At 43.1% G+C, this 21,464-nt stretch overlaps 1 protein-coding gene and 1 non-coding gene across 3 annotated transcripts in view; one reads left to right on the forward strand and one right to left on the reverse strand.

The window, feature by feature from the left end:
* The window catches only part of USP13 (ubiquitin specific peptidase 13), a 120,483-nt gene that overhangs the window by 95,108 nt on the left and 3,911 nt on the right, over positions 1-21,464 (reverse strand). Inside the window, exon 2 of one of the 2 annotated variants that reach the window (XM_027111202.1) lies at positions 1,428-1,553. In XM_027111202.1, the coding sequence (XP_026967003.1) occupies positions 1,428-1,553 (126 nt within the window). Of the gene's footprint in view, positions 1-1,427; positions 1,554-21,464 lie in introns of those variants that run through there. The other variant, XM_027111213.1, reaches the window with a different exon arrangement.
* Positions 5,367-5,545, forward strand: LOC113624007 (small nucleolar RNA SNORA81). Its single transcript, XR_003434164.1, has one exon. It is a non-coding gene; the product is annotated as a small nucleolar RNA SNORA81 (small nucleolar RNA).

The following is a 21,464-nucleotide window of genomic DNA, read 5'->3' on the forward strand; positions in this document are numbered from 1 at the left end:
CCCTCTCTCTCTCTCTCTCTCTCTCTCTCTCACACACACACACTTCTTTAAAAAAAAGTATTAGAAGAAATATCTTTATGAACTTGAGTTGGGAAACAATTTCCTAGACAAGCTACAAAAAGCACAACTCATAAAAGGTTAATAAATCTAAATAGATGAAAATTCAAAACTTGTGTTCTACAATATAATTCATAAATGAAGTAAAAAGACAAGCCACAGACCATAAGAAAATTTTGTATATAACACAAATTTTTGGTATCCAGAATGTAAAAAGAACTAACCAAACTTTTAAGAAAAAGATAAACCCATGGAGAGATAGGCCAAAAATATAATAGGCAAGTCAGAGAAGAGAAAAGGAGACTGGCTAATAAACGGATGAAAAGACCTTCAACCCTCACAGGAGGAAATGCCAAATATTTAGATACCACTTTACAACCATTCGATTGGCAAAAATCAGAAGTCTGACCAAGCACTGGTGAGGGTGTGGGGAAACACTCATAATCATGGCAGACTGGAGTGTACACTGGTGCAACCACTCCAGGGAGGGATTTAGCAATATCCAGTAAAAAGGAAGGGAAGCACACTCGTGAGCCAACACCGCCACTTCTAGATACATTTCTGAAAGAAATCTTGCACATGTTCCCCCAAGAGAAATGTATAAAAATGTTCATTGGTACATAGTTTGTGGAAGAAAAAAAAAATGGAAACAATCTAAATGTTTTCATCAATGGGAGAACAGAATAATAAATGACCAGGTACTCATAAGACGGAACACCAAACAACTATTGAAATGAATTAAGTACATCCGGATGCATCGAAACATGGATAGATTCGGTTGAAGGGGAGAGCTCCACGCAGAATTACAGGTAGCAGTACGATAATATTTACCTGTATCTTTAAAACACAAAAAGTCATACTATATATTGCTCATGAATACCCACAACTAAATAAAATATAATGACAGGCATGGGAATGAGAAACAGCAAATTCACAACAGAGGTTACTTCTGCGGATGGAGGGGACCAAAAGGGACTTGAACTTTTAGGAAAGCTCTCTCACTAAAAAAAAAAAAAAAAAAAATCTGAAGCAAAAATATCCAAGTATTTTTTTTTTATTTCTGATTTTTTTATCCATGAGTGTTTCTGGCATTATTTTCTGTACTTTTTGACTTGATTTTTTTTTCCATCAGCAACCCATGTCTTTTTTAACAACTCCGATCAGAGGCTTAGAGGAAGAGAAACATAAAACTGGTTAAGTTAAGGTTTGGGAAGTCTATGAATTTCTGCCAACAGTGCTAGTTTTGTTTCCTATCATCCAAGGGAATGAGAAGTTATGTGGGCATAGTAAAATCTCCACGTGATGAACCCCACTAAGACAACATTACGGGGAAGATGTCAAGGCCAGTTCTCCCAAAGTGTGCACCTCACCTCACGCACGTGTCTCTTCAGGTACATGTAGACACTCTGTCCAGTTTTTCGAAAATGTCTTTCCACATGCTCCCTTCCAAAGGCCAAAAATGTATTCATGCATACATAGAGTCCACCTTCAGAATTCTAGAAGAAAGAGACAGGTTACATTAGTCAAGTAGTCTAGACACAGAAAAAGGGAAGGGGAAGGAAGGCAAATGATGACAAACAATGAACACAAAGTCTGGCCATCGTAGTCATCTCCAGTGACCTCCGAGGGCTCACAGTCACCCAGAGGCAGCTCCCGCCACAACCCTGGGTTCCCGGTGCTCCCAGACAGCTGAGCACGGTCTCACAGGCAAGCAGATACTCAGAGGCCTTGGGAAATAAACATGCCTGCCTGACTTTCCAAACTGGGGTAAGGGACAATCACGGATAGAAGAACGTTGGCAACTGATCCAACGACTGTCACTTCATAAAATAATGTTATTTTTTTACTTTTATTGAGGTATAGTTGAGTTACAGTGTTGTGTTAATTTCTGCTGTAAAGCAAAGTGATTCAGGGCTTCCCTGGTGGCGCAGTGGTTAAGAATCCGCCTGCCAATGCAAGGAACATGGGTTCAAGCCCTGGTCCGGGAAGATCCCACGTGCTGCAGAGCAACTAAGCCCGTGCGCCATGACTACGGAGCCTGCCCTCTAGAGCCTGCAAGCCACAGCTACTAAAGCCTGCGTGCCACAACTACTGAAGGCTGTGTGCCACAACTACTGAAGCCCACATGCCTAGAGCCCATGCTCCGCAACAAGAGAAGCCACCGCAATGAGAAGCCCGTGCACTACGAAGAGTAGCCCCCACTCCGCAACTAAAGAAAGCCTGCGTGCAGCAACGAAGACCCAATGCAGCCAAAAATAAATAAATAAATAAATTTATTTTTTTTAAAGTGATTCAGTTATACATATATATATTCTTTTTCATATGCTTCTCCATTATGGTTTATCATGATATTGATTATAGTTCCTTGTGCTATACAGTACACCTTGTTGTCTATCCATCCTATATATAATAGTTTGTATCTGCTAATCCCAAATTCTCAATCCTTCCCTCCCCCAACCCCTCCCCCTTGGCAACCACAAGTCTGTTCTCTATGTAACGACCATCAGTTCAATGGTTCATCATCGTTCTTCCTCATTGGTCACTGCAAGTCTCCAGAACATACAGTCTTTCTATCCTTTTAGCAGGACAGGATGCTTCAAAGATATTGTTCCCTTCCTTTGGTGATGCATATTTGACGGTACCCATTAATAAATGATAACAATTCAAGAAATAAATAATAACATAATAAGTAAATAATAAAAGATGGAGTCCTCAAATTATTACATGCCTGATATGTGCCAGGTGATTTGCACATATTATTTCTAATCCCAACAATACTGCAAGCTGCTAGTATTACTTCTATTTTATAGTTTAAAAAAAAACTGATAAGTCACTTGCCCAAGTTCACACAGCTTGGAAGTATCAGAATTAAATCTGAATCTATTTCTCTTTTATCCCTCTCTGCCATACTTCAAATATTATTTAGTTATAGACATACTGCTACAATGAACAGGCAAGGATATTGTTCACATTTAAAATACTTGATTTTCAGGACTTCCCTGGAGGTCCAGTGGTTAAGACTTCACGTTTACACCGCAGGGGGCCCGGGTTCCATCCCCAGTCTCCCTGGTCGGGGAACTAAGATCCCACAAGCCCCAAGACATGGCTTAAATAAATAAATAAGATACTTTTCTATCCCAATTTCCTCTCTCCTTTTCTCTCACTTTGCTTAATGTGCTTCTCCATAAACTTAGCCTATACAATTAGCCATCCTTTCCTCAATGGAAATGGATTTTTATTACGATCCTATTAGTCTCACCCCTCCAAATAATTCTTTAAAAAACAAAAATTTTAAATACCTGTTAGAATTTGCCAACAAACACCTACCAAAATTCCTTGCAATGAATTTTAGTAGAGCACAAATTACAGTATCAAAAACAGACACTGATGCTCATTACAAATATATGAAAAATAATTTTTAAAGTTCCAATAACTCAAGATTGTTTATTTTTTTAATTTCAAATAAAATTTTCCAACATCGTATCTATGATTTATAAGCCAGACATAAAGAAGCCTTGTCACAACAAGAACACTATAACAGGGGCTTCCCTGGTGGCACAGTGGTTAAGAATCCTCCTGCCAATGCAGGGGACACGGGTTTGAGCCCTGGTCCGGGAAGATCCCACATGCCTCAGAGCAACTAAGCCCGTGAGCCACGACTACTGAAGTCCACACACCTAGAGCCCGTGCTCTGCAACAAGAGGAGCCACCGCAATGAGAAGCCCGCGCACTGCAATGAAGAGTAGCTCCCGATCGCCACAACTAGAGAAAACCCGCGCACAGCAACGAAGACCCAACGCAGCCAAAAAAAATGACATCACTAGAATAAAATTAGAGAAGTTCTTCAACTAGGGGCAACACATTACATTCACCTGATCAACAGATTAGATAAATATTTTCAAAAGATTTTTTAAATAAACATATTCTTTTGCATAGTCATAATCCTTAAGAAAAAAATATTGCATCATTATAATGGTCAGCTATTCATTAAGCCCATTAAATTGAGCATCCCATAGTGTGATTTAAATAAAAAAAGAACAACACTTCCATTCTCTTCCAACAAAATGTAATTCGATCAAAAAGAACTCAAACCAGAAGATATAATGGGGGAAATATGAGATTTGTAAGCAGAGGTCCTAAACTGCCACTACTTAGCTCTGTTGCCTAAACAGCTTGTCAGATAGTCTCTGGGCTTCAGTATTTTCCTCAATAAACATGGCTTTAGCAATAATTCCCAAGGTTTCGTGAAGTTCAAAGGTGATGAAACACCCTCCATGCTATAAATTATTACATAAACATTGATAATTATTTATTACGAGCTAAAAGGTCTGTGTGCTACGTGTATCTCCTATTACCACAAGTATTTTATAATTGGGGGGAGAAGCAGAAGGAAGAAAAAAGTGAGCCTGACAGCCACACAGGCTGGCGATAACAAATATTAATCTGTCAGAAAATGTAGTAGGCAACTAGTGGGAGAAGCAGGAAATTAGCAAGCAGCAGAAGAAAAACATTCAAGCATAGCATTTTTCTGAAGAAAAATATAGAATAGCTATGTGATGCGAGAGTATATAGTCTCTAAAATAATCATACAATCTTTGCTAACTTCATTGCCAAGAATTTTTTACTTATTAGGGAATTTGATAAAAATTTAATATGCCAAACATTCAATCTCAAATCTCTGGAGTCACTTGATATTGTCACAAAGTCCATAATCAAAGAAAAAAATGCTTTGGCACTCATAGATGACCCCACATCGTGAAGGATTCTATTACAAACATCCAAGGACATCTTCCATCCCACATATGGGCTGGCCTCGGAAACAGCACATGCCCCTCTCTAGCGGCTCTGAGATGGAAGCACTGCCCAAGGGACTTCCCAGAAGTTCTAAAAATTCAAGACACACTGAGACAGAAAAACCCTTTAAAAGCTACCCCATATAGAACAAAACACCCCAGTCTAATGATCTACACTTTCTTCCCTCTTGCCTCATTATTGTCTAACTATTGGTCCTATAAGACTCTTTCACATACAAAATCAATACTCCATGCCATGTGCTCTGAGTGGCTTCTCTCACTAGTGATGACAAGTCTGTGCTGACACATCTCAACCAGATTCCTTTGTGACCAAAGCACAGAGACTGGTTTATAGCCTGGGATCAGAGCTAAGCTAGTTGACTCTTAAGAGTTTTCAAATCCTCACCCTCATCCTCTCATAGACCACCCACACCTGCACTAAGATCACTGCCCCAGAAAGCACTATAAAGCACTTGCCTTCATGTGGCCAATAGTGCAGCCAAGAAATCAGGAAGGACCTTCTTGTATAAGTACTGCTAAAACTGCAGAAACCAAGGATCACATCTTGGTTTTTGTAATAATGCTAGCAGAGTACACACAAGAAAAAAGTAACTGCGCTAGATGGTAAAGATGGGGATGAACCACCTCTTTCTTAATATCCAGTGTCTTTTGTCTTAAGATTTGGTGTGATATGTCTTTAGAAAAAAATTAAAATTTTAAATGTTTTAAAAAAAGAAACCAGGCAGGTTAGAGAACCGTACAAATTGACAGTGAAATGCAGCTCAAAGAATAAGAGGGCAGAATACAAACTAATGCATTTTTCAAGTAATAGTGGTAGAGTGTTTACTAAAATAGATTACAATAAAATTCACATATATTGGGCTAATTTTTTAACAAACGGTAGCATAAGAATGGAGATTCCAAAAATACATTCATTCTATGATAATTGCTTAATATACGTCAAACCACAAGATACACAAAAATAAGGGGGGGGGGGTAGAAATCACTAATAAAAGTTACTGGGAGAGTTACACAGCAGTATAGAAGAAAATTAATCTAGATACATATCTTACACCAAACACTATAACGAGGTCCAGATAGATCCAGGAGAAAAGCATCTAAAAAACTAGAAAAAAGAGCAGAATAGCATATTTATCCTACTTGTGAAGGGGAAAATAATTTCTGGCCAAGAAAATACATAATATCAAAAGAGATGGAGTAGTTGAGTATAAAAATGTAAACACTAAAGAACAAGTTTTGCATTACAAAATATAAGGAAACAAACAGAAAAGCAACAATAACAGAATGAGATAAGACGTAAAGTATAATGAAGAAAAGATTATATCCAAACCATGTAAAAAGTGATAAAATTATTGATACAAGATGTCAACATTCAGGTTCAACTTGGTAAGAGCTCGCTGTTGTTTTTTTAAAGATCGTTTAGTTTTAACTGTAAGAAAATACTAAAATCAAATCATCATCACTACCTCCTGAAGTAAGCAATTAAAACAATCTCGAGGCAATTATTCACCTACTAAACTAGCAAAAAGTACACAGCCTGAAGCCGCGGAGAAAACCTGTATATTTACTCCCACAATATAAATCGGTTCCACCCTTCTAGAGAGCAATAAAACTGTGACCTTTGACACAGTATTTCTCCTTTGAGTATAACCGCAGGAACCCAACAGTAAGGAACCCAACAGTAAGAGAAGGAAAAAAACTAATTTGTACAAAAATATTCACAGATGAACTATTTATGATAGGAAAAAGTAGCAATGGCCCCAAATAGAGGAACTAAGAACTTGAGACATATAAACACAACAAATACTGTAACATTATTTAAAATGACAAATGTATGAATTCTGTGTAATTGCGTACAGAAAATATGTATAGAATTGTGTATAATGTACATACAAAAAATAACGTTCATGGAAAAAGAAAAAGAGGGGAAGGGAGGCTGTACGCTGACAAAAACCTGAAATGAAACTGGAACAGATCAACGGTTTTATACTTATTTAAGTTCTTGCCTTGGGGGTCCTCAGCCTCGCCTCCCATTACCTTTGTGCTTGGTCTAGAGTGGTGTTTCTCACACTACTGTCGTGAAGGACCAGGTTGTTTCGCTTTGTCTTGTATTTTGTTTTGTTTCTATTCATTAAGGAAAGATACATAGTCCTGGTGGTCCCACTGCACGTGGCTAGTTCTCAGCTCCAGCCAGGTGTGAACTGACATGTGTAAGCACCACAAAACCCAAATGGGTCTATATCCTGTTCAAACAAACTAATCCACTGCTGATGCACTTGGATGTGGCTTCAATGTCAAGTTGCTATAGAAATTTCTAAGCACCTACTCTCAATGTTTGTGCTTATCTCATGGCACCAGTCAGCTGACCACACTTCAAGTAGCCCTGGTCTAGAGTTAGGTGAACTGCCAGTTCTGAGAGTCTCACTGTCAGGAAAGCATCTCTTCAAGGACCCCCAGGGACACCAGGACAGGCCTGAAGCCTTCAGAGCAGCCCATGTCAAAATCAGCTGCACATGTTACCGCCTGCACATCTGCAGACACTGCCCAGGTCCCACACCCATCTATCAACCTGCCAGCCTCTGCCCATGACCGATTCCCACATCCCTCTGCTCATCCCCCTGTGCTGATGGTCCTTAACACCAAACCCACTTTCATTTCACAGCTGTTAGCATCTTGTTCATTGAAATCTGCATCTGTGAGAAACCCAAGCTTCCTTCATTTGGGGTCACCACATTCAGAGGAGGAGCCACGCATGCATTTGCTCGTTGAGGGCAGGAAAATTGTATCACATTCATTACTGAATTGCAAAAACAGTACCTGAACGGTGCAGAGCAGGACTGGACAAACATGGAACTGCAAGTTTTGTGTAGTTATTTGTCACTTAGTTACACAGTTTAGTCTCTCTCTCAAACCGGTCCTCAGTGCCCTCCCGATCTGGATTTAAAATACACTGCACAGCACGGGCTCGATTTAAACTCTTTGGCATAACTAAACGATGGGAATCATCAAAAGAAAACCAATGGCCAGGCATAGAAAAACAGACTGAGGCACCAGCAGGAATACTCACTTTTCAGGTTTGTTTGGCTAAAGTCATGCTCTTAGCAACATGGACACCAGAAATGCACTGTCCCAGCTCTCCTGCCTTCCATAACCAAGCCAGCCTCACATGGTTCCTCAAGACAGCAATGCTGTCTCCACAACCCCTTCCCACCATGGACCCTATCTGGCTCCTACTTCCAGAGGCCACCCAGCCCAGAATGACCAGTGTGTGCTTCTCTGCATGGTCTTAGCTAAAGAAGATTCTAATTATCATTTACATGATGCACTGAACGGAAACGTGACCAAGATGCAAGACTTGATTTCGAAACCTGAAATTACAAGGAAGTCAAGAAATACCACTCAGGGCTTCTCCAAGGCTCCATAACAATTCCCTCTGTCAACTTCTCCCACCCCACGATCAATCTGTAAAGGAGAAGCGCAGCATTAGAAGCCCATGCATTGTTTAAATCCAGTCTTCAATGCATTTCAATACAGATACAAGAGATACAGAGCCATTCACTTATTACTTTATGTTGGATGACCCTGCATACTACTCAGAAGTAACATCAAGGACAAAATCACCTTGTTTTACACTGCTTGCCACTTAAAAGAATATTAAAACACTGGCGAATATAAAGGTCAAGGTTACAACATGTTTCAGAGGAGCAAGCGAACAGTCATTTTAAATAAAAATACACCACACTGTCAATCAGTAGGTGTTTGAAGAACTTTGTTTACGACAGCGTGTTCTTGGAGACCAGCCTCCGCTGGGAAACAGGAAGGGAGAGGGAGCCTGTGTGAGCTGCGCACTCAGGAAACAGTGTCCTGCGTAACCCTTGTTTGTATAACATCAGAACAGTGTGGAAAACAAGTGGTCATTGCCTCAAAGAGAAACATGATGTAGGTAGATGGAGTCACAACAAATCCATGACACACACACCCATGCACAAGGGAGACAACAAAAGGGACAAGAACGCAGTATTTCCTAGAACACTGATTATTTAAAAAAAAAAAAAAAAGAGAGAAAAGAAATGATCTAAAATAACTGCTTATAATAGTGAAAAGAACTAACCCCCATGCTCAAGAACAGATTTGCTTAGTAATTTACGGTACATCCATGAAACGTAACACTTTTTCAGCCATTTAAAATTGACTTGGGATGAGTATTTACTAATAGGAAAAACTGTACATAGTATTTTTGAGTGAAAAAAGCAAATAACAAAAGAGTGTGTACGATGTAATATACACAACATGTACACGCTCCACGGCACAGGATGTCGTAACAGCATCGGGAAATAAGGTGTGATTTTTTTTTTTCTTCACGTAGTCTTTTGGCATTTTCTAATTTTTCTTTAGGAACATGAATTCACTTTTTATTAATAAAAACAATAATATTTTTCTTAACTGAAAGTATTTAGAATCCAAAAATATATGTGGAATAGAACAGGCAGTCATTCAAATGTTTCCTTTTCTTAAACCAAGCTTTCCTTAGGCTTTCACAACTTCACAGCTTTAAGGGTCTGGATATTCTCGCTGCTCCAAGTAAAAGTGTGGTTTGAAATAACTAAGAGATTATCTCGAAATGAGTAGCTAAGGAAACGTGGGAACACACAAGTAAAAGAGAGGTGATTAGGAAGGCAGACAAGAATGTGATTACAACTGAGAAAAATGAAGCTAATCAAGGACACTGTACCCCAGTCGGATGCCATCTAAGTTTACAGGCGGGGATGGTCTGTGCGGAGTCTGGAAAAGAAGCGATGAGAGAGAATGAGGCTGTGATGTCTTCTCCGGGGGCAACAGAAGGGGGGCGGGGGGATGTGGGGCAGGAAGTTTATTCAGCAGAGAGAGAGACAAGCAAGCTTGGTGTCCTGATAACATTTACATCCTAGCAAGGAGAGACAGAAAATAAACAGAAAGAGACATAAAAGATAATTTCCGGCAGAGATAAGAGTGATAGAGGAGCCTGAGGGTGGAGACCAGGGAGTTGGGGTCTTGATACAGTGTGATGGGGGTGGAGCATGGGGGGCTCTCCAGGAGGGCTAGATCTCAGGATGAGGGACCAGGCAAGCAAAGTGGAAAGAGAACCCTCTCTAGATGAAAAAGCATGTACAAAAGCCACAACTCCAGGAAAAGCCTGGCTATGTCCTCAAATGACAGAAAGAAACTCAGGGTGCTGGAGTTGAGGGAGAGGGAGGAGAGGTCTGCAGAGGCAGGAGAAGTGCAGGATGCAAAACCACTGGAGGGTCCCCAGATGAGAAGCGCCACAATCTGATCTACATTTTTAAAGATCACTCTGGGACTTCCCCGGTGGCGCAGCGGTTAAGAATCCACCTGCCAATGCAGGGGACACGGGTTAGAGCCCTGGTCCGGGAAGAGCCCATATGCCATGGAGCAACTAAGCCCGTGCGCCACAACTACTGAGCCTGCGCTTAGAGCCCACGAGCCACAACTACTGAAGCCTGTGTGCCTAGAGTCCGTGCTCCACAACAAGAGAAGCCACTGCAATGAGAAGCCCGCACACCACAACGAAGAGTAGCCCCCGCTTGCCCCAACTAGAGAAAAGCCTGCATGCAGTAACGAAGACCCAATGCAGCCAAAAATAAATAAATAAATAAATTTATTAAAAAAAAAAAAAAAAGATCACTCTGGCAACAGGAAGACCCACACTGTCCAGTACAGTAGCCACTAGGCACATGTGAATGCCTCAATCTAAATTAATTTAAATTAGGTTAAATAAAAAAATCAGTTTCTTCATCGCACTGGCCACATTTCAAGAGCTCAGTACACAGTCACATGTGGCTAGGGTTACCATACTGGGCAGTGCAGATATGGAACAATTCCATCATCCCAGAAAGTCCTTTAGACAGCCCTGTCTAAACGAGGCAAGACGGCACCTTAGCCTCTGGGGGTGGCAGAGGAGGGAGTGGGGGCTGGGTTGCTCGCGGCAGAGATGGGGAGACTGGGGTAGAGTCAGTCTATAACTTTAGGGTACAGCCCGTAAGCATAGAAGACAGAATAGCTGTAGAAGTGTGTGGGAAACGGCAGAATCGAGGTCAACCCCTAACTGCTTTGATTCATTACTTCATAAGACTGCCCACCTCTCTCTGCTTGACTCTTGCTTTCATCAAGCAAGCATCTGCCTATTAATCCAGCCTCTCGGATACTTCCATATCTGAACGGTACATATGAATATTCCAATGACTGGAGCACAGATTCTCCAGTACAATCTGGCTTCTAGAGCAAAACAAACAGACGACAGTTTTAAAATACAAAAATTAAGTACACGCAGACGGGAAGCAAATGTGCAGTCAGAAAGTAAAACGGGGACATCCCTGGTGGTCCAGTGGTTGGGACTCCACGCTCCCGATGCAGGGGGCCCGGGTTCGATCCCTGGTCGGGGAACTAGATCCCACATGCATGCCGCAACTAAGAGTCCGCAGGCCACAACTGAGAAGTCCGCATGCTGCAACTAAAGATCCCACATGCACAACGAAGATCCCACGTGCTGCAGCTGGGACCCAGCACAGCCAAAATAAATAAATAAGTAATAAAAATAAATCAAATTAAATTTTAAAAAAAGAAGAAAGTAAAACAAAGTTCCAGATCAAGTGCAGCAAGCACACAGCCCACAGAAAGGGGAAATGTGATAGAGAAAAGCACTATCAAAAAATAGGCAGTGGTTGAGAGTCCGCCTGCCGATGCAGGGGACACAGGTTCGTGTCCGGTCCGGGAAGATCCCACATGCCGCGGAGCGGCTGGGCCCGTGAACCACGGCCGCTGAGCCTGCGCGTCCGGAGCCTGTGCTCCACAGCGGGAGAGGCCACAACAGTGAGAGGCCCGCGTACAACAACAACAACAAAAAAATAGGCTGGGGGACTTCCCTGGTGGCACAGTGGTTAAGAAGCCGCCTGCCAATACAGGCGACACGGTTCGACCCCTGGTCCAGGAAGATCCCACAGGCCGCAGAGCAACTAAGGCTGTGCCCCACAACTACTGAGCCTGCATGCCACAACTACTGAAGCCCACGTGCCTAGAGCCCGTGCTCTGCAACAAGAGAAGCCCGTGCACCGCAACAGAGTGGCCCCCACTCGCCGCAACTAGAGAAAGCTTGCGCACAGCAATGAAGACCCAAAGCAAAAATAAAATAAATAAAATACAGAACACAACATTTGCAAAATCCAAAACCTTGGTTTCAACAGCAAATCCACAGAAATAAATTTGTCCAAATCAGCTAAGTAGAAAAAAAAAAACGCATATAATCCCAAGAGACTGCAGGCCTCTGCTAAATGTTGATAAATCATGCTTGTGGCCATGAAGTGTTAAGAAAAAATAGACATGTTAATGCAGTCATGATTCTTCTAGTTTGCTCCAACTTTGACGTTCTCTCTGCAGAGAACTCCTACGCCTTACAGCTGCACAGCCTGGTCCCAGACGGCTAAAGGCACAGTCCGAGCAGCAAGGTTTTGACACACTATAAATTTACTGCTCCACTGAGGCATCATTTATTAACTTTTTTCCTAAGTATGAAACTAAATCCTTGCTCTGGGTATCTAGAGCAATGAGGATGCTGTCACCTGAACAGCTGGGAAGGGTTTGGGCAGGACACGAGGAAGAGCAGCTACTACGATGCTCAGAGGACAAATGGGCAAAATAAAAATCGTCCGAGAATGAAGACACTGAGGTGCGCATCTTCAGCAGCACTGAACTGAAGCTATAATCCATCTAAGTAATTCCCAGCTTACATCTAAAAAACAAAAAATGTGAAACCACCTTGTCAAAGGTAAAAACCTCTTATAGTCTTTTCTTATTATTTTTAAGAATAGATGGCTTTCTTCAGGATGCATTTCCCCTGATAAACTATATTAAACATGAAGATTAGGTTTCCAGGCTAACCCATAAAAAGTCCATCAGTATGAGCTGAAGCTGAGTATGAATAACACCCCTGAACAGAGCTCCCCCCAGAGGAGCCTAGCAAACACTCAACGCCCAAGGCTTTTGCTACCAGACAGAGCCTCACAAAGAATTACCAAGTACAGGACGTCCCTCTGTGGCAACCCCAAGACCCTATAAATTCCATTTCACCTTCTACTCGGAGGGATCCCCCCACTACCTCCCACTAAAGAGAAGGATAGCAGTAAGTAGTATTCCACGGGCAGCCATGAGTACAACAAACGCTGCAAGGTAGGTAGTACAGAAGGGAAAACCAAGGCTTAGAGAAAGTCAGTGAAATTAAGGCACTTGCTGAAGTCCTGTTTCTATGAAGTAGTAAGAAGGGGGGCGGACCGGGACCCAGGCCAGTCTGGCCCCCAAGTGCTACCGGGTTCAACTGAGAGGCAGATGTCGTTTTGGTAGCAGGAGCTAGGTGGGCGGCTGGCAGTAAGCACAGGCCATTGTAGGGGCGTGGGGAAAAGAGCAGTTTCTTCCTTTATTTCAAGGCTATATCATTCCAAGAAAGCAGAAGGGAGCCACCCCACTGAAGTGAGTAGCCTGGGCCGGGTGCTCTGTCAGGCTTTCCTGCAAGGGAGGGGAGAAGCTGGAGCAGGCCCTGACAGCTCCACTCTCCAAACTCAGAAGGACAGCCAGAGGGGACTTCCCTGGTGGTCCAGTGGTTAAGACTTCACCTTCCAAGGCAGGGGCTGCGGGTTCGATCCCGGGTCTAGGAGCTAAGATCCCACATGCCTCGCGGCCAAGAAACCACAACATGAAACAGAAGCAGTATTGTAACAAATTCAATAAAAGACTTTAAAAATGGTCCACATGAAAAAAAACCTTAAGAAAAAAGGACAGGACACCCGAGTCCTTGGAGTTAGCCTTTCCAGGCTGACAGTTCCCTGACAACAGCAGCGGCAAGACGCTAGGGAAGCAGCTGTAGGGTTTGACGGCCTCCACGGTGCACGTACCCTCATCAACTTCAGCCATTAAACTGGATCTATCAGTGGTCCCGCTCTGCTGGCTGGGGTTCTGGAGAGAGAGCCCACACCAACTGAGGCTGCTTCCAAGGCCTCAGGCTGGAAATCCTGCCCCGGGCTCCTGTCTGAGTTTCTCTGGAACTTGGGCCAATTGGTGGGAGGGCCAGAGGCCTGTGCCAGTCGCTGCTTCCTCAACAACCTGGGGGGCAAAGATCCCAGGAGCAAAGAGGTGGGGCCCTGAGGTCCCTCAAAAGGAAGGGTTACTCACACATCCAGGGTCTCTAAACTAGAGGCTGCCAAACTCTGCAATCCGAACCCTGACCTCTGAGCTCCAAGCCAGTCGGTCCCCCCAGTTTTCCCTGTGGGCGCCTCACCTTCCTCATCTATGACCTTGATACACTCCACCTCCCAGGGTACCGGCTGTGAAGTCATCTTTAACTCCTCCCATTTCTCACCCACTGCATATGCTGTCACTAAGTTGAGCCATACCTTTCATCGAAATCTCTACCGAGTTTAGTCCCAACACCCCACCATCTCTATCCCCACTGCCATCAGGAAAGCGCCCCCCTCCGATATTACAAGAAGCTCCTAGTTGAATTCCGATTCAAGGTCTCCCTACCTCCCAACCTATTCCTCATTCCACTTCCAGAACAGCCACACCAAATAACCACGGCCTCATGCTGTTCCCTTGCTCTTAACTGGCCTGCTCACCCGGTCTAAACTTATCAAGACAATCTCCTTCACAACTCACAGAAGTCCCAGCCTTGCTTTCCAGTTTCCCCAGTAATCCTCTCTTCCATAAGCCAGTGAAGGCTCTCATTTACATGCCGAGCTTGGTGCCACCCCCACACCTTTGTCTCCCCTCCTCCAAAATGCCACCTTTTCAGATCCCATCCAGTTGTCCAGGCCAATAACTCTTCTAGACTTTACTGATTGCTCCTGTGCCTGAAATCTCCATTCACACGTTACAAGTGCCACACGGTTCAAAACTTAAATATCCTATAAGTGCTTCAGGGTCTAACCTGACGACATATCAGGGCTTACGTCCCATCTCTGTCACATACTGAGATGTCTGTACATGTCTTTGAACAAGCTACCTAACTTCCCTGACTCTGTTTCCTCTCTGTAAAACAGGGCAAAAATAGTGATTATCATTTATAACAGGTTACAATTGTAATTAAATGAGATGTTATATATAGAAGTACCTAGGACAGTACTTGACACATTATAGACACTCGAAATCGGTGCTCACACTCCACTATGATAGAAAGATCCAGATCATACTCTCCTTTCCTGTGGTCCTCTGTTTCTCTCCTAATACTCACACGTCCCCAGTAGCACCTAGCACAGTCCTGGGGGCATTAAGAGGCACTAAATAAGTATTAGTACTTGCTAATTAACACAAAACGTTTTATTATTTATCTTATTACAGGAAGCACATACTATTCTGCAACATCTCTAGTCTGGAGTCACGTTCAGATTCATTAAATTCTTATTATTGCCTTGTCCTGCTGTTCCAGCTCTAAAAATAGGTGCTCTCGTCCACATCTGCCCTGCACATGGGGACAACGGGTGTCCTGGGCTGATCATGAGCGGCAGCACAGAGGCCTGGGCGACACCCACAGACACCAGCTCTCTTGTCACCTCCCCGAGGGGCACCATGTGTGATCACTTCTACCAAGATCCTGGAGCATCTAGAATCATAATACACAAAATACTCAGCAAGTACCCAAGACACATTTCCCTAGCTTTTCAAGGGTCCAGCTTACGACTTTCCAGACAATATGATAAAGTAAAAATACGGCATTGGTTATTTTTTGTTTGTTTGTTTTTTGCAGTAGGTGGGCCTCTCACTGTTGTGGCCTCTCCCGTTGCGGAGCACGGGCTCCAGACGCGCAGGCTCAGCGGCCATGGCTCACGGGCCCAGCCGCTCCGCGGCATGTGGGATCTTCCCGGACCGGGGCACGAACCCGTGTCCCCTGCATCGGCAGGCAGACTCAACCACTGCGCCACCAGGGAAGCCCGGCATTGGTTATTTTTAATAACCTTTTTTATTCCAAAATGCATGCTCATGATTTTTTTTAAAACAGAAAAGATAAAGCCTTACTAGCACAGGTTCCCAAACGGCACAGTTTTCAATCCTTAATTCTCTAAGACCTCAGCTATTCTGTGTCTTCAACAATCGGTATCCCAACCACGATAGAGATGGACAAAGTGCTTTGAAAGCACAGGAAAATAATTCTCTAACGCAGCTTGGGGGGTGTGGAGAAGCCCCCAGGAGAACACCTGAGCTGGTTTTTAAGGATCGGTGGGGTTTTCAGGGGGTGAGGGGTTGGGAGAGGGCATTCCATTCCAAGCACAGGCCAACGTATGGAGGGATGAAAGCATGGGGCATCTGAAGAACACAAAGGTGCTAAGGGACAACACTGGCAAGGAAAGTTGGATCAACGTGGTAAATTGACTTGTTTGCTCTGTTAGAAAAGTCTGAACAGTGCCACTGAAAATTCCTAGGCAGGGAAGACATGATAAGACCCATGTTCTAGAGAAACAACTGGGAGTGCAATGTGACAGATAAAAGGGAGGCAAGGTGGTCAGTTAAGAGGCTTCTGCAAGAGTCCATCCAGGCAAGAGGTGATGAGGGCCTGAGCCCTGGCAGTGGAGAAGGAGAGAGGAGGCCAAGCCAGAACCTGGTCACTAATGGAAAATGACATAAAAGAGACAGGGATACACCTATGTCCACAGCAGTATTATTCAAATAGCCAAACGGTGGAAGCCACCCAAGTGTCCACTGAGAGCTGAATGGATAAACAGAATGTGGCGTACACATACAATGGACTATTATTCAGATTTAAAAGGGAAGGAACTTCTGACACATGCTACAACATGGATGAACCTTGAAAACAAGGTAAGTGAAATAAGCCAGTCACAAAAGGATAAATTCTGTATGATCTCACTTACATAAGGAACCTAGAGCAGTCAAATTCATAGAGACAGAAAGTAGGATGGTGGTTGCCAGGGGCTGGGAAGAAGGAGGAATGGGGAATTATCGTTGAATTGGGAAAGAGTTTCAGTTGTGCAAGATGAAGAGTTCCAGAGATGGAGAGTGGTGACAGTTGCACACAACAACAGGAATGTACTTAATACCACTGACGTGTATACTTAAAATGGTTAAGATGGTAAATTTTCTGTTGTATTTTACACAGCTGTTTAAAAAGAGAGAGAGGGAGAGGGAGGTAGAGTGGATGGCATTGTACATCTCCCAGCCTGGGGCACTAAATGAATGGCAGCACCTTGAACTGAGCTCCAGTCCACAGGAAGAATGTAGTGGAGAGAAAAGAGAATTCAGAGATGCACAGATGTCCAGGTTCAACGTGAGCTGAGAATACAAACTCTCCAAAGGCTCCCTGACAGGATCAGCAGCATCTCTTACATTCCCAGACTCTAAAAATGACACAACTTTAAAGGGTAATTAACTGCTCCCAAAAAAGAGCCAGCAAGTGACTTCTTGATTATTAGATTAGAAAAGCAGGACTCTAGGGTACATAGGGCGGATTACATACATATGTCAATTTCACCCCTTTCTGAAACCCAAATAAAAGAACACTTAAGTGATTTTTTTAAAACATAAACCACAAACCTGGAAACTGTGCTGTAGATGGGTAAGCACTAAAAAGACTAAGATGAGCTGATAAAGCCGAATCCTATCCCTGCAGGAGGAAAAGCCAAGATTCTATCTGATTTACACCCCAGAATTTCGAAAAGACTCCAGAAAACTCCAGGTTACTCTGAAATTGGGGTAAAAAGGAGCTAAAATAAGGAGGAAAGGTTGAAAATCTATGTAGGTACCACTCAGCGCCCCAAATCCCTCCTGCACACCAGCAAACTACTGATTTATTCTCTAAAGCAGGTAAAAACAAAGGATTCAGGTCTGTGGGTCAATGGGCTAAGTTAAGAATAGGGGTACCATAATACATGGAGAATTAGACACGTATGTGTAATGTACATGTATCAGTACAGAACGGGTTAGAAAATACAAACTATTCTAGGTATTTCAGGCAGGAAGGGATTTACTACAGGAAATTAGAGGCTTACAGAATCATGGGAAGAGCTATGAGAGCCAAGGCCAGAGAAACTACCACTCAAGTTCAAGAAATCAGGATGCACAAGCATCATAAGCAACTGAACAGATGATCCCAGCTCCCCCATGACTGATGTGTCTTTGAGTCCCAGAAGGACATTCAGAAGCTGACTGGAAAATCTCACATCTGCATTGTGAATTGTGCAATAGCAATAGTGGCTTCTCCTTCTCTTTCGCCTTCCAAATCTCTCTAGCAGAACGAAAATCAGAATCCTGCCATCAAAGGATTCTGGGAAATGCAGTGTCCATGTTCCCAGCTCCTGCAACATGGGAGAAGGCTTAGCAAAACAGGGATAGGGTTGAGAACCAAGAGAAAATATCCAGCTGGTATTCTATACCCATATGCTGAGACCACCCTCATCCTCTTCTGCTCAGCTCCCCTGAGTCCTGGCAGACAGGTCTTCAGTTTCCAGGCAATAGATGACAGAAGTCTCCTAACCCGTGGTCAAAGGAAAAAAATCAGGATGCTAAAATGTAAGGTTCCCCAAAGAAACAGCCCAGCCGGATGATCCTACAGTAAAGCTGGTATTCAAAAGAATAAAGAATTCTCATCTCTAAAAGAGCCAATAATTTGAGCCCAAGTAGGTGCAATTGTTTTCAAAAGGAGTCAAATTCTCTAAATTTTAATTTGCTTTAAGAAGAATGTATGTGTGGAATATGACATTATGGTTGCGCTAAGATTAACAATAAATTATTCAATCACCACAAATGTGAAAATGTGAACCCACAAAAACCTCAATGCAGGTGGGGTATGTCACTGGAGTAACCAGTTGTACTTGCCTAAACTCTAGAACTTTGGTTTCAAAGTATGGCCTGGGAACCCTGTGATGCCCCAAGACCTTTCAAGTGTTCTGGGAGGTCAAAACTATTTTCATAATGAACTCATTTGCCTTTATCACTCACATGCTCTCATGAGCATTTTTCAGAGTCTATGTGACATCCGATGACATAATCACTCTAATAAGCTAATGGAATGGAAATTGTTTTAAGTTTTTCTGTCTTAATTTCGAATATGGTAAATGTCAATAGATAGAAACCACATAAAAGCTCTTTGGGGTCCTCAAAAATATTTGAGTATAAAGGAGCCAAAAAGCTTGAGAATTGTTGCTGTAAAACAACTTTTTAGTTAGTTGATTTTGGAAGGGAACTTTTGATATGTGAAACCAATTAGACTTAGTTTAAGTTTATATCTTCCAAGAGAAAAAAAAAACAATCTGTAAGTTCCTAAATTTTGCTTTACTATCTTATATCTGCTTATCCATCAGGAGGAGGATTTTTCCACATAGACCCTAAATTAAATTATTCTTTTCCCCTGGGAAACAACTAAACACCATGATAGCAAGTCTCATTGCCCAGAAGGCAGCATACACAGCACAATAGTAAAGAGCAGTCCCTACAGGGACTCAGATACTTGTACACCACTGATCACAGCAGATTTATTCGTGATAGCCAAAAGGCAGAAACAGCCCAAATGTCCATTGACAGATGAATGGATAAAGAAAATGTGGCCTATACAAAATATAGACTATAATTTGGCCTAAAAAAGGAAGGAAATTCTGATACATACTGCAACATGGATGAAGCTCTTGAAGATATATTAAGTGAAATAAACCAGACACAAAAGGACAAATACTCTGTGATCCCACTTATATGAGGTACCTAGAATAGGCAACTTCATAGAGACAGAAAACAGAACAGTGGTTACCACAGGCTGCAAGTAGGGAGGAAGGGAAGTTATTGCATCATGGGTATAGAATTTCAGGTTGGGATGATAGAAAAGTTCTGGAGATGGATGGTGGTGATGGTTACACATGATGCGAATGTATTTATGGCACTGAACTGTATAATTAACATGGTTAAATTGGTATAAATAAAGAATAAAAAAGCAGAGATTCTAGAGCCAGATAACCTGGATTCAGATCTCAGCTCTACCACTTATAGTTTGTGTGACTTTTGTGCTTCAGTTTCCTCATCTGCAAAATGATAATAATATACATCATAAGGTTGTTGTGAGGATTACATGAGTGAATATATGAATAAATATATGCTTAGAATGCTGCCTGGCAACTAGCAAGTGCCCCATCACTGGCTCTCAAACTTTAGCACGGGTCAGGATCACCTAGAAAGCTTATTCAAATACAGATAGCTAGACCCCATCCCAGAGTATCTGTCTCAGTGGGTCTGGGATGGGACTCAAGAATTTGCATTTCTAACAGGTTCTCAGGACATGCTGGCACTGCTGGTCCAGGAAGCACACTTTGAGAACCACTGCTCTGTACAAATATTAGCTGTCATTATTATTATTAGCAATGTCTGAGGTAGTACCAGGCAGATCGATAAGTACTCGAAGAAGGCAGGACAGAAAGACAGAAGTACACTCCTGTGTCACTCCTCTATTCACAGAATACTTCACTTCTGGTCACCGAATGTGAGGGGCAGGGTGGACCCCTCAGGAAGCAATTCTCCATCTCTCTGTAGACACTGAGTACCCCACAATTTAACTCAGCTCTGACACTACCTAGAGACACCATCACATTCCCCAGGTTAAGGGCTCAGTCCCACAAGGCTGCCTCCCCCTGCCCCCCTACTTTAATCTTTTTTTTTTTTTTTGCGGTACGCGGGCCTCTCACTGTTGTGGCCTCTCCCTGTTGTGGCCTCTCCCGTTGCGGGGCGCAGCCTCCGGACGCGCAGGCTCAGCGGACATGGCCCACGGGCCCAGCCGCTCCGCGGCATGTGGGACCTTCCCGGACCGGGGCACGAACCCGTGTCCCCTGCATCGGCAGGCGGACTCTCAACCACTGCACCACCAGGGAAGCCCTGCCCCCCTAGTTTAGACACCAGTTGCAAGTCCAGGTTATCACCTGTGCTTCTGAAGGACTGACTATAAATAGTAGGTGCCCACGACCCCCTCCACAGGTTCAATTAATTTGCTAGAGCGGCCCACAGAACTCAGAAAAACAACTTACTTACTGGATTATCAGTTTATTACAAAGGATGTTAAAGGATACCAGTGAACAATTAGAAGAAGAGATGAGCAGGGCAGGGTATGGGGAATGGGGCGTGGTGTTCCTGTGCCCTCCCAGCACCCTCCAAACCCCACAGTTCAGGGATTTTTGTTGTTGTTGTCTTCATTAGATAGGCAAGAATGACTAAATCATTGGCCACTGTTGATTATGTCAATCTCCAGTTCCTCCCCTCCCCGGAGGTGAGGAGGGGCTGTAAGTTCCTACCTTCTAATCACTTGGTTGGTTCCCCTGACAACCAGCCCATTCTCAGGAGCTTTCCAAAAGCCCCTAGCACAAACTCAGGTGTGGTTGAAAGGGGATTGTTTAAGGATAACAAAAAACACCTTCATGGCTCTTATCACTTGGGAAATTCCAAGAGTTTTAGGAGCTCTGTGCCAGGAAAAGGGTCAAAGACCAAATATATATTCCTTATTGTAAATCACAATATCAATATTGTAAATCACAATTTCATATTTTCCTACAAGTAGATGATCTCAAAGCC

The sequence above is a fragment of the Aethalodelphis obliquidens genome, unplaced genomic scaffold, assembly GCF_003676395.1.
Source record: "Aethalodelphis obliquidens isolate GAN/ISIS:26980383/991018 unplaced genomic scaffold, ASM367639v1 scaffold1, whole genome shotgun sequence".
Classification (NCBI taxonomy): Eukaryota; Metazoa; Chordata; class Mammalia; order Artiodactyla; family Delphinidae; genus Aethalodelphis; species Aethalodelphis obliquidens.